General features: G+C 36.3%; 1 protein-coding gene across 1 annotated transcript; it reads right to left on the bottom strand.

Moving 5' to 3' along the window:
* Positions 1–2,270: 2,270 nt before the first annotated feature.
* Positions 2,271–3,570, bottom strand: LOC130215884 (granzyme-like protein 1). Its single transcript, XM_056447744.1, has 5 exons — positions 3,483–3,570; positions 3,255–3,399; positions 3,000–3,138; positions 2,593–2,844; positions 2,271–2,509 (listed from the first exon to the last, which is right to left on the bottom strand). The coding sequence occupies exons 1-5, from the start codon at positions 3,544–3,546 to the stop codon at positions 2,354–2,356; spliced, it is 756 nt and encodes a 251-aa protein (XP_056303719.1). The 5' UTR covers positions 3,547–3,570; the 3' UTR covers positions 2,271–2,353.
* Between the last annotated feature and the right edge of the window lie 10,341 nt (positions 3,571–13,911).

Raw genomic sequence — 13,911 nt, 5'->3', positions numbered from 1 at the left:
TGTAATACAAAGCAAACTAAAAAAATAAAGAATCAAATTCAAACAGTGATCACCAATGTTTTTTAAATGCAGGATCCCCAACCTTGGCCTTGCTAGAATAAAACTTCTAATTGAAACTTTGAACCATTAATTAAACCTTTAATTGAACCTGCACTCGTTTATCCTACTTTCAATTTTAACCAACTTTCATTGGATTTCCATTTGGATGACATTTGGAGGGGTGAAAATTTGGGTGACGCTGCACTGTGACAACAGCAGTAGCCAGATCATATATAGTGCCACTGTAAACAAACAAAAAAGATTGCTTAAATAGTTTTCAGTAACACTTCTGTCGGTTCTGCATTAGCATTTTATAAACCAAATAACAAAAAACCAAAATCTTGTAACAAGCTGGATATTAACGTGCAATGTAGTTTTAGATGCAAGGTAGCTTTTAAAAGCATTTTCTTTCAACTTTTCATTTCCTGTAAGTCTTTCAAGTAGTACATGATGTAACTACATAAGAGTCAAGTTTTGCATTTTAAAGTCAAGTTGTTATTTTTGAGCAAGATACTAATGGTCTAATCCAATTAAATGCTTTATGCCAAGTTAAACTAATAGTTCTCTTGCCAAATCCAAGATGGTTTGGCTGAATAGATTCAAAGTCTCAATTGTTTAACTGTAGGAAGGTTGTGATATGAGTCAATATTCCAAAACAAGTTAATCCAATATTTTGATTTTAATATCAATGAACATTTTTAAACCGACTTCAATGGCCACTCCCAAAAATTGTAAACATTAAATCTACCAGACACCATTAAAACACTCTGCTCAAATCTATTGCTGTTGCCATCAGTTCATCTCTTTGTGCTGTGTAGATCTCCAATAGACCCTCAAAGACAAACATTAAATAATCTGTGATGATACACTCTACACCAGTGTTTCCCAACCCTGTTCCTGGAGGCACACTAACAGTACATATTTTCTGTGTTTCTCTTATCTGACCCATTAACTTCAGGTTTTGGAGTCTCTTCTAATGTTCTGATGAGTTGATTCAGGTGTGTTTGATTAGGGAGAGGTTGAAAATGTGGACTGTTGGTGTGCCTTCAGGAACAGGGTTGGGAAACACTACTCTACACACTTCTGTTCCTTGTTTACCCCAAAGGGTGAGTTTTAGTGCATAAGTGGTACATTTATGCATAGAGGCTATATATTAAGCGGAGAAAGGTCAAGCACTGCTTTAGTTTGAACAGGACACATCAGTCAAGTTTTCTTCAACTGATGGTCAGCAGGTCATGACATTCACCAATCTACTTCTCACATCAATCACAGCAGTCTATTTGTTATGATCGCCAGCCATCGAGAAGTTGCAGATCGCTGGAGAACTTCAAATCCTATCATGCTTGTCACTCACACACCAGTTCTAGATCACCACAGAGCATCACAGAGACATTCATTCCATGTTCAGTATTGTTTCTTGTTCCATGTTCTTGTTCCCATGTTTTGCTCTGTCTAGCTTTTGATTCTTGGATTGTTTTTTTGGATTGTAATAGTTTCCTGCCTGCCCTGACCTTTGCCGGTCTCTTGGATTACTGTTGTCTATTGCATTTGCTATTAAGGTTTTGTTCCTATTTTAACCCCTGCCTGTTGACCATTCTATTAAAATAAAGCTGCATGTGGAGCTCCATTGCTGTGGCCACCTGATCTCTCATTACACTATTGAAATCCATACATCTTATCTCTTCTCAATGATCGGTTGCATGCCAATTCTAAACACTCTCCACCATCCTCCTGTTAGCTCCTATCTTGTATCTGATATTTGTCAGAGGTATTTATCCCAAGTACATGGTTATCACCCTCAAGTCTCTGGCATTTACATTAAATTGTAATTACCTCTGCACCGAGTTTAGGAAAGAGCGTCAGATGATTGTTATGTTTTCATTTCATTTATTTATTTGATTTGATTTTTTCACCAGTTTGGTCAACTGATCAAAAACAACCCGTGGTTATTTTAACACCTAAATAGCTTTTTCTTTAATCTTGAAATTTGATGTATTTTTCTAAAATTACCTCAAAATTATGGAAAATTAACCATTTTCTATTTTCATGAAGGTTATACTTATCTATGAAACCATTTTTTACCCAACAACAACTACAAGCACACATTGGTAAACACATGCACATTCCAACAAAAGGGACATGCTCCGACCTTTAGGACATGGAACACGAAGACCACACCAGTGTTAATATTGCATTAAAAATGGTTGACACAATGAGGACAGTTCAACTGATTGATGCTTGCAATTTGATTGTTTTATTGAATGATATATGGAAAAATTCAAGAAAAGCATTTCATCCTTTTTTCATGAAGTCACTAAATGTTTTTAACTTTCAATTGGATCCACTGAAGATATGTTGAAATCTTGGTATACGCATTAGGATAGAGACGTGAATTGCAGAGATAACGGTCACCGAAAGCTGTGATACCAACAGCAGTGTTATTACAAACCAAAGGACCTCCTGAATCCCCCTGTTAAAACACACAGATCGACATGACACTAGTAAAACAGGTTTGTACATTAACCTAAAATCTGAATCATCATTAATACCTACATTGCAGGATCCACCGTGTCCATAAACACAGATCATCTCTGAAGCCACATAATAAGATCCCCATCTGCGTTCACACTCAGCATCATTCACTATAATTGTCTCTGCCTCCATTAGACGATCAGGCACTGGGCCATTACTCCACAAACCTCCCCAACCAGCAACACTACAGAGAGTATCTGCTTCAACATCTTCTCCATCTTTGGGTAATGATATCAGTCCAACGATGTTGCTCAGTCTGACTTTATTCTTTAGCTGTATTGCACAATTGTTAAATGTAAAGTTATTTTTTGTATGATCATACTGGTGAATGTTTTAAGGTTCAAAACAGAACTCCCAAAGATGAATTAAAAACATCTTCAATAGAAATTTTTATATTTTTAACAAATAAAAGAATTACAGGTTGGTACCTTCAAAAGCATGATGTCATTCAGATCAGGATTCAGGTTATAGTCTGGATGCGGGATGTAGGATTCCACTTCAAAGGAGTCGTAAATTTCATTTTTGCTCAAACCATGGGCGCCAACCACAACTGTCAGGACGTCACCTCTGTTGAAAAAGGATATTATATCACCGCCATATGAATACACAGCAGCTGTGTCATTCAGAAAAAACTACAACACAAAAAAAACGTAACATTTCAGTTTACACTAAGCAACTCTTACTCTTCCCAGCAATGTGCAGCAGTCAAGACTAACTCTTCAGTAATGAGGGATCCACCACAGATATGCTCCCCATAATATTGAAGAGAAACCATGTAAGGTCTGGAGTGAGGTTTTGCTTCTGTGCCGTCCTCTATACCCACACGAGCTGAAAGCAATAGTGTTGTTGTTCAAATATCTGCCATTTAATTTCACAAATGTGCAAATTGTGTGTTGTACAGTCAGTCTCACCAGTGAAGGTCAGGTCTGGCCCAAGAAAAACCAGCAGGAGCAGAGAGATGATGATGATGGTCATGATGAAGACTATCTGTGAGCTCGCAATGATGGCCACATTTTAAATAGCACGAGAAGTGGGTGGAGTCAGCAACTTTTAAACGAAGTAATGAAAATTTGAGATTTGAAGATAAAGTGGATGCTTTTTGTCTTGTGTATGTTTTGTGTCTCTACTGCTAGAGAGCGCACTCAATGCAAGAGAGCCAAAGGTGTGAACATGTTTCACACATTCTGTATGCAAACGACATGACTGAGACATACCTGTCAGTCCCCTTGTGTTCCCAGATTTCTCCAATATTTTACTATTCACACTATCATCCTTTTAAATGTACCCATATTTCTACCATATTTTAATCTTTCTATAAGAAATCCAGCTGGCTGTTATTGATTTATTTGCCTTCTGGTTCTTAAGTGTGGGACTAGTCAGGGATTCATGTGGGATAGGTGCGGTTTCCTGACATTTTAGCCAACCCATTAGATAAGAGGTTGTGGTTAAGGATTACAGTATGTAGATTATAGGGTGATATTGCAGCTTCATATCACACTACTTCACATTAAAATTTACACTGGTAGCAAAATCTGATGGGTAGCATATTGCGTCATCAAAATGCACTACCTACTTTTTGAATGGGAGGTAGGGCAAATTTGAACATTGGCCCAATGCATAAGCAAACTAAGCGGCTGTTTAGGGTCCCATGTACACCAGTGGGGGCCCCCAGAGTGCATAAAATAACTATAATGGTGATTATACAAAATGCATTATTCAATGAAAAAAAACACACAATATTTTGTTAGCATGTTGTGCGGCTTGTTTGCAGGGTAGACACAGTTCTTCAAGCTGCTTCAATCAATCTGAAGAGTAAAAATAGACACTTTGGGATGTCCATTTGTCATGTTTATTCTGACTGCTAAAATAAAACTGTCATCAAACCAAGGTTATTATAAGTTAACGAAAACGAACGAAAAAACGAAAACTAAAATTTAAAATAATTGTCGTTAACTGAAATAAAAATAAAAACGAGAGTTTTTCAAAAAACTAGAACTAACTGCAACTGTATTGTGTACATACAAAACTAACTGAAACTAACTAAAATTATAGCAAAAACCCCATTCGTTTTCGTATTTGTAAATGTATTTAATACATAATCTTACTGTAAGCCTTTTAGAAGTAAATCTATTAACTCCTCGCTGCAGGTGTTTGACCCGTAGGGCACCTCAGAGTCTGTAGTCCTGCTGCCATTGGCCAGAACGAGCCGGTTCTCCTCCAGTCATCCTCGCTGTTGCACCCACGACAAAAACAACGAGTGGACATCACAGCAGCACGGTGATAGCATTAAATACAGAGACTTACAACTATTACTTTAACACGTTTGTGTCCAATAATGGGTTTTTTCTCTGTATCGCGATCGCGAATGAATCTTTTTAACCGGAACTAGTTCACCTATTCAAACTGAATCCTTTGAAATGATTCACGTCTCCAGTAAGCACTCGTCCATAAACTACTTACTTTTTAACAAGCCTAATACCCCCTCTAACTCTAAATAATCCAATAAATACTCTTATTCAGTTATTAGAACAGTGACGTTACACTAAGATCAAATTTGAGAAGCGGTTAACCGATAAATCTGCGCATGCGTGATTCAGTGAACCGAGCACATACAGTACATGTCAGCCTCCTGTGACTGAACTAAACTTCAACAACTGCAGCGCGGGTAAACCGAGGGCTTAAATAAGAGGATCTGGTGAAACGTAAGTTTATTTCATGAAAGAAAATCGTAATGGATTTTAAATAGGTGAATCATGCTTCAGTTGGGTTGCAAAACTTTATTGTAAGACATTTTTCAGATCATGGTGATGTTTTAATTGAAATTACGACTTTATGAAATTATGACTACATAATGTTGAGTCCTAACTTCCGCGATAAATATCTGAACTTCCCTTTACTACTGTGTATCTAACATTATAATCAGCCTTGCACACATATTGTAATGAATGCTGCTGTCTTGTGGGCTGTTGTATTTGAGTTTGAGGATGAGTAGATGCTAGTGTTCATGTGTCCTCTGAATACAGGTTTCAAAAAATGTATGGCTGAGTTTTTATTATACAATATTTATTCTGTTGCTTTTGAATCTTGCACCTAATAAATATCCTCATTTAGAAAAAAAACTAATACTGAAACTAATAAAAACTAAACTAAAACCAAGTCATTTCAAAATATAGAAACTAATAAAAACTAGTAAATCTCCCTCTAAAACTAATTAAAACTAACTAAATTTGAAAACAAAAAGTCAAAACAAAATAGAAACTAAAACTAATGAAAAATCCAAAACTATTATAACCTAGCATCAAACACAACATTTAGGCCAGAGATGCTCAAACTAGGGCCTGTGGACCAAAGTTGGCCCATGCTAATCTTTAATTTTGCATTTGAGAGGAGGAGAATGATGGGGAGGTGGTTGGGCTGAATATCTTTGACAGAGATCATCATTTCGTATTTAATGTAACCTTTTGTTTATTTAATTTCCTTTGTTTCGTAAATGAATCAGACACTTAATAATGTAAACACAGTCACTCGACGGATAGTGAACAATGTACAAGACGTCTGTAAGCAAATCAAGGCTAAGGCAAGTGCAACTTAGCATTGAGTTCCATTGTATTTTTAATTGGATTGTTTATGTTTTTACTGTGATAATAATAAAAATACTGCATTAGTTAATATAATTTAAAGCAATGTTTTGTAGTTTAGTTAAAATTTTAGGAAATACAAAAGGAACATTACTCATGGAAACATCAATGTAATACAATTTGGTAAATTTACCTTCGGCCCACAGCCCTCAGTTTAGTTTGGTTTTTGCCCTTCATAAAAAAAAAGTTTGGGCAGAATGAGCACCTCTGATTCAGGCAATTTTTCTTACTTTACTTCATCTATAAATATGAGTGGCTGACCTCTTGTGGTGAGTTTATTAATTACATCATTTTAATGAGTCCATAATCAAAGCTGATGCTGCAGTGAGGTTTTGCTTCTGTGTGGTACGTGCACTACACCGACATTCAGATAAGCTGAGAGAGATCAGATCAATGACATTTTTTATCATTTGATCAGTCTCGCCACTGAAGGTCAGGTGTAGCAGCAGGAAAATCAGCAGGAGCAGAGAGATGATGATGATGTTCATGATGAAGACAATGACTGACCTCTCAGTGATAAGCACCTTTTAAATAATGTGAGAAGTAGGTGGAGATATTCAGCTTCCTTTGTAGTTTTTCTTTCATTTTGTGGTACAGAATGCGTTACTCTGATGGGAAAATTTCACAATTTTTGTGGCATGAATTAAGATGACATGACTGAAACCATCCGACATTAAGTGCAGCCTTTTGTGACAAAGTAGCATAATCTAGCCATTAAATAATAGCATGAGATAAAAAAAATAACTTTATGGTAATATTTAGCTAATTATAAACTTTAACTTAAGTGACGATATGTTTTCAGCATATTCATTTAAATTTGAGTCCGAATTTACAGATATATTTATGGCTGTTTTTTCAGTCTGTACCACTAGAGGTCGCACTGAAAGCATTCAAGTAAGCTTTCCATACAGTACATAATAGGCATGATTGAGAGCATGGCCAAAGTTGCCCCTTTGTATCCCTAAATTTGGCCCGTCAGAGGGAAAATGATCGGGAAGCCTTTAACAGAGATTCTCATTTCTATTTTAATGTAACCGTTTGTTTTGTTGTTTGTTTGTTTGTTTGTTTAATTGTCTGTTTGTTTTATTGTTGAGCGACGAAAAAAAAGCAAACTGAAATTAAATGTTGAAAATGAATCAGATTTTTAAAAGTGTACAGACTGTCATTTAATGAATAGGGGACAAAGGTGAAGACATCAGCATGCAAATCATGGCTAAGGCGGGTTCAGCTTGACTAGTGCATTCGCGGTAAAATCATATACATTCTCAAAAAATTATAATGCATTAGTAAATACGATTGAAGTAATTTCTACTGTTTATTTTTAATTGTTATGAAATAAATTAGGAAATTATTCATGGCAACTTCCTACAGTTTGCTGTATTTACTCAGCCCACAGCTCTCAATCAAGCTTGGATTTTGGCCCTTCGTAAGAAAAAGTTTGGGCACCCCTGATCGAGAGACTAGAATTCAACAAGATCCTTGCTATGTTGATAAGTCAGAGAAATCTAAGTTTGTTGCATGTGCAGATCAATACATTTTCTACATAAGCTGCTACATTGTGCTGTTTGATACCTTTGAAATGAACGTGGTAAAAGTTCACAGCCATTTTAGCCATTTTAGTTTGAGCACCAACCACAAGTGTCACATGAAAACACGAGGTATTAAAAGCTGAAAAAATGCAGGCGACCTGTGAAATACAACCTATACTTGGACAGAGAATAAACAGTTATGATGGATTTATACTGCTGGTGCTTTATGTGAGGTCTAAGTTGACCATATGTCATCAGCCTTTTGTTACTATACTAATTTTCATTTAATAATGTGATAGTAATAATACTCAGCCTATTAGCCAGCCTGCTGAAAGGGTTGCTTTTTTATCAAAAAGGTAAACATTTTTGCAGTTATTTGACTAAGTTTCGATTTAATTATGAGGTTTAAATACTGCATTTTAGTGAGATTTTAAAGAGCCCCTATTATACATTAAAAATGGTCACATTTCAGTTATATGGGTCTCCAACAACATACAGATATGCTTGCAAGGTCAAAAAACACTTCCATGGTCTTATAATATGAATTGATTTTTACCTAATTATCCCAGCGACTCCCAAATGAATCGTTCAGCGATTCATTTGTTACCAAACCCCTCCTTAGCGCGAAGCTAATCTGTGCTGTCACACTTCATTGTAAACTTACTCAACAGTGTTATTCAGACACCTTACCACCAAAAGCAGTATAGTTAAACACCAGCATATTGCTCCATTCTTAACTATGACATGTTCAGTATTAATCTACACAGCAACAAAAGCTAAACTATTCTGAACCTTGACTGCTGCTCGTGTGTAGGATCAGCTGACAGTGGCCATAGCATTGACAAACGGCAGTGAAACGCGCACTCTTAAACGCATTTAAATCCGTAAACAAAGCAGCACGCGTCGCGTTTCAACATGGCATTAGACGCGATATGAGAATATAAAGAGTTAACCAGATACAGTGCAAGCGGTTACAAGTAACAAAACACAATTAAATACATCATTTGCAAGCTAGAGAAAACAAGGAGACAGCATTTTACTTACACTTATGAAACGTGTCATGGGCCAGGCCTGATTTCATTAACTCTCTTTCATTTCTATTTGCAATCATTGCTGTGGCACCTCTTGCGTGAAGTGTTATATGTTCTCAGGGCTTACCTGTACTCTGCTTTGCCCAATGATCACATCCCCAGCCAGGGGGTTGTAGCGCTCACCAGCGCTCCTCCGCAGCGTGCAGCAGCCTGCCTTTGTTTGACTTTCTGCCAAATAAACTGTGCTAATTTTGCACGCACCCCTGGTGTATTGTCTGTCCATTACAAAATGGAGTAAGAAACTAATCCATGAGCAGTGTACTAAAGTTTCTGTCCACCTCTGTCAAAGTCTCATACATCTGTAATCTTTTCTGATCCTTTCTTTAACAAATGAATGAATCGCCCATTGTAAGCGTGTAGATTGCTGAAGAACTCCTTTCCCTCACACTTCCAATAATATCCAGGTAAGCACAGCATCTTCATGACTCATGATGACTTCAGGATCTGTTTGTCTTTGCTGATGTGTTAGTGGGCGGGGCCGCAGGTTTGAATTTTCCCGGGTTTGCGCGAGCAATAATTGATTCAAACGATTCATTCGAACCACTACGAGTCGACTATTTTTTTTAGATGAATCAATAGTTTTAAAAACTGTCCACTTTCAGATTTAAGCCTTAGCTGGATATTTCACTTCAATTAGAGCTGTGTTACACACTACATGGAAGGTAATTTTCAAAAACCCATATTAGGGGCTCTTTAAGAACTTTTTATTGCTAAATTAGCTTGTTGGATGGTCACTGTTTCTGAGGTACCAAAAACATTTTCTAAAGATTTAGATTAAAGTAATATGAAGAGTTAGATGAGACTTAATTTTAGGCTACTTTATGATATATCACTAGGGGGAAAAATAGCAATCTGTTAAAAGTTTTAAAGGGCACATAGTTTACCTCTTTTTTATGATTTAATATTAATATTATGGTTCTTCTGAGTGTGCCAGTTCAGGTTCAGTTCAAAACACAATTCAGATTTTTTTATTATAATGTTTTAAAAAGTGTCATGTTGGGGGCGTGTCCACAGTTCACTGATTTAGGGGTTTGTTGCTTCACATGTAGACTAGTTTCGGCTTCCCGCCCAACGTAACAAGGGGGCGGGGCCATGAGCTCACCCGCTCTGTGTTTGGGCAGACTGAGAGAAAGAGCAGGAGTCAGCAATCAGTCGTACATATACAAATACGACTCGGACACAGACCAAGCAGAGAGTACAAAATTATTTGTGTCTTTGTATAGTTTTACAGGCACCTGTGTGCTAGTTTTAAGTACCGAGCTTGTACACAGAAACTAATAACCACGCACACTGAATTAACTTTGACTGAGGCACGGGATGCGTCGCTCGAAGCCGCGACACGGCACACCAGACACTCTCTGTGGCGCGGCAGAAACATGAAGTGTCCCGAATCGTCGCGCCGTTGTGTATACCCTGATAGAAACCTATGTTTAGAATTATAAAACGCATGGCACAGCGTCAGGTGTAGCAGCACCTAGTTAAGATCACAGGGAGCTTCTGGGATCGCGAGAAATGCAAACGGCTGAAGTATAAGGTAGACTCAATGAGAAGTACACATGTTTGCAAACCTACCTAAAGATACAACCAATAATTCCGATTAGAGCGATAATGTGGAGAATATTGATCTTGTGTTGAGCCCAATGAGCCTTGCATCTAAAAATAGAGCTAGGGTGTTCCTTTAGTGATATTGCTTCGACTCACGCTGAAAATGGCGGACGTGAATCAACAAACTGAGGATATGATGACGGGTCTGTCAATCAAAATGGTGTGCGGGGGGGACCGCTCTCCTACGTAAAGTTGCGATCAATCTGAAAACCGCTACAATTGGTCCACCGTTTTTCATGTTGTTAAATTGAAAAAAAAGCACTGGGTGTGCTTATATCACCCCAATATGATGGTCTATACACCATACATGCACATATGTCTGTCCAAACAGCTTGAAAAGTAGATTTTTTTTACCATAGGTGCCCTTTAAATTTAAAACTGTGACCTATTGTCATTTATTCAACACAATCTCACGGTGATTCATAACTTTTTGATTTAGTGGCTAATTTGTATGAATTCATATGATCTAATTTGTACAATTTAGTATGATTTGCTCATCACCCAATGACGGTTAGGTTTAGGGGTGGGGTTGGGTGCCACACCTCCTTTTTAAAATCGTACACTTTCATACGACTGAACTGAATTCATACAAATTAGCCACTATACTGACAAAACCTAAAATACTTATGTTTTCTCGTGAGATCAGAGAAACTGGCCAGCAGATTCAACTTTCCTCAGTTTAAGAATTTGGCCATTTGAATATTAAAAAAATAAACATAATAAAAATAACAATTATAATGTAGAACTTCATGATTTTTCTAGCTTCTCCTGTTAAAAAAAAGTACATTTGAAAATTCTTGGATAACAAAAATAGCCTAATAAGTAAAAATATGGGCCGCTTTTTGGTACTTACCAACTTTTTATTGGTCATTTTTTTCGTTCAAGGATAAGATCCAAGATTTAGAATAAAAGTTATAAAAGTTTATAAAATGTTTTCTCTATAACTACAATACAGTAAAAGTTGATTTAAAGCCTTTTTCGATGGGTTATTTTGATAACTTATGAATGGCATTACAATCAAAATAGGACAAATGAGCTCATTAATTAACAATAGTAGACTGTTAACTATTTTTGTATATTACACAAATTTAACTGTAGGACCGTTATGCGGTACGTTACTGTATACGTTACGTACGTTACTGTCCTTAAAGCTGTATTTTAAATTAGTGTATATTTTACTGTACACTGTAAAAAATAAATCATAAAATTTATGGTAAAAAACGGCAGCTGTGGTTGCCAGTATTTCACTGTTAATTCATAGAAGTAATGAGTCTGGATTTTGAATTACCAACATCTACACATCTTTTGTTACACAGATAGACACAATAATACAGCCATATGCAGGTGGTGATGACAAAGTTACATAATGAACCAATGCTCATCACAAATAACTTTTCCCACAAGTAGAAAAGTGTATCAGTATTTAGAAGGTGCTCAGTGTCATTTACTCAGCTACTAAACACCAGTATGGTAACACTCATACAATTAAAGTCATGAAATAAACATTGTTTATTAACATTTGATGTAAGATAAATCTCTAAAGTGCATAACGGATGGGTAGGGCCAGACGGAATCTGCGGACGTTTTTTGCAATTTCTGCGGAGAATTTTGGTAAAAATCTGCGGATTTCTGCTGAATAATTTTGGGAGTATCATAACTAAAACCTTAATATGTGAAATAAAAAAATAATATCTTTTTAACTTATATTTAAAGTTTAAAATACAAATCCAATTATATTCACTTTATTTGGTAAAAAAGCAAGTCTCTTATTCAATTCAATTCACCTTTATTTGTATAGCGCTTTTACAATGTAGATTGTATCTAAGCAGCTTCACATAAAAGGTCATAGTAAATTGGAACAGTATAGTTCAGCTTTTAGTGTTTAAGTTCAGTTCAGTTTAGCTCAGTTCAGTGAGGTTTAAAAGGATGAAAATATATATTCTTGTTTAAAATCACTACTGAGAGTCCAAACACTAAAGAGCAAATCCAACGATGCGCAGCTCTACAGATCGTTAACCATGCAAGCCAGTGGCGACAGCGGAGAGGGAAAAAAAACTTCACTTATATAATATATCTACTAAAAGACAGAAAATATTAATTTACAAACTGCATTGGATATAAATCAGAATTTCGCATTAGTCAAAAAAATTACTGTAATTAATTAAAAAACTGAATAAATATAGATTTGCACACATTTACTCAAGTAACTAAACAGAATTAATGACGGGCTAAAAATCTGCGGAAAATCTATGGAATTCGCAGATTCCGTGTGGGCCTACTGAATGGGAAACAACTAAAATGATCCATAATAGCGTCAACAAAAAGCATAAAAAAATTATGTGCCATGCAGGGAATTCTGGGAAAATCAATTTACGGTTATTCGCCGTATATATTAAGGAAACATACTGTTAACATACAAATTTTTACAGTAGCACCGTTGAAATCACAGCCATTTTTTTTTACAGTCATTGGTTTGAGCCTCAGCTGGGTCAGTTGGCGTTTTCGTGTGGAGTTTGCGTGTTTTCCCCGCGTTCGCGTTGGTTTTCTCCGGGTGCTCCGGTTTCCCCCACAGTCCAAAGACATGCGGCACAGGTGAATTGGGTAGGCTAAATTGTCCGTAGTGTATGAGTGTGTATGGATGTTTCCCAGAGATGGGTTGCAGCTGGAAGGGCATCCTCTGCATAAAAACATGTGCTGGATAAGTTGGCGGTTCATTCTGCTGTGGCGACCACGGATTAATAAAAGGACTAAGCTGAAAAGAAAATGAATGAATGTAAAAACTGTATTTTTGCTGTAATCGATTTATGGTAAGTTACTGGTGAACTGCTGCCAGTAATTTACTGTGGATTGTACAGGAAATTGTTAACAATGTAAAAACAAGAGTTTGAAAAATCTTTTCACGACTTATATATTTTTTTATTTATCCTTATGCTCTATTAATGTCATATCAAAACGTAAATGATGCTTAAACACCTCAGCCAGTGGAAGAAACAGAAAAAAATATCAAATGAATGAATGAATGCTGTGTGTAATATACTTACTATATTGTACTCAGCTTGGTAGTGCACTACAAATGTTTCGCCACTTGATTAAATTTACTGGGGTTCAAGTGAATTTGAAAAATACTTTTTGTTTGTGTATCCATATGCAATTAGTGTAATTTTCTTGATTTTGATACATTGAAAATTTTCGATTTATTATATTCAGTTTAATGCATTATGCTGCTGCTTTTTGAAGCATACTTTGTAGTCTGTAGATGCACTTGTGCTTCTGTTTTAGGTCTTTCTTGAAATGGCAAGAGCATTTTACACCTTTGAAATGGATGTGGTGAACCTTCACATTGTAGCTAGATCAGCTATTTAGATTCTAAGTGTCAAATGAAATTACTGGGCAAAAAAAAACATTGCACACACAAAATTGCAAACATACTTACATGATCATTTATGACAGATTCATGTATGAAATAGGTTCTTTATC

The sequence above is a fragment of the Danio aesculapii genome, chromosome 22 (genome assembly GCF_903798145.1).
Source record: "Danio aesculapii chromosome 22, fDanAes4.1, whole genome shotgun sequence".
NCBI classification, from domain to species: domain Eukaryota; kingdom Metazoa; phylum Chordata; class Actinopteri; order Cypriniformes; family Danionidae; genus Danio; species Danio aesculapii.
Note: the sequence above shows the minus strand (reverse complement) of the source record. Positions and strands in the feature narration are given on the sequence as shown.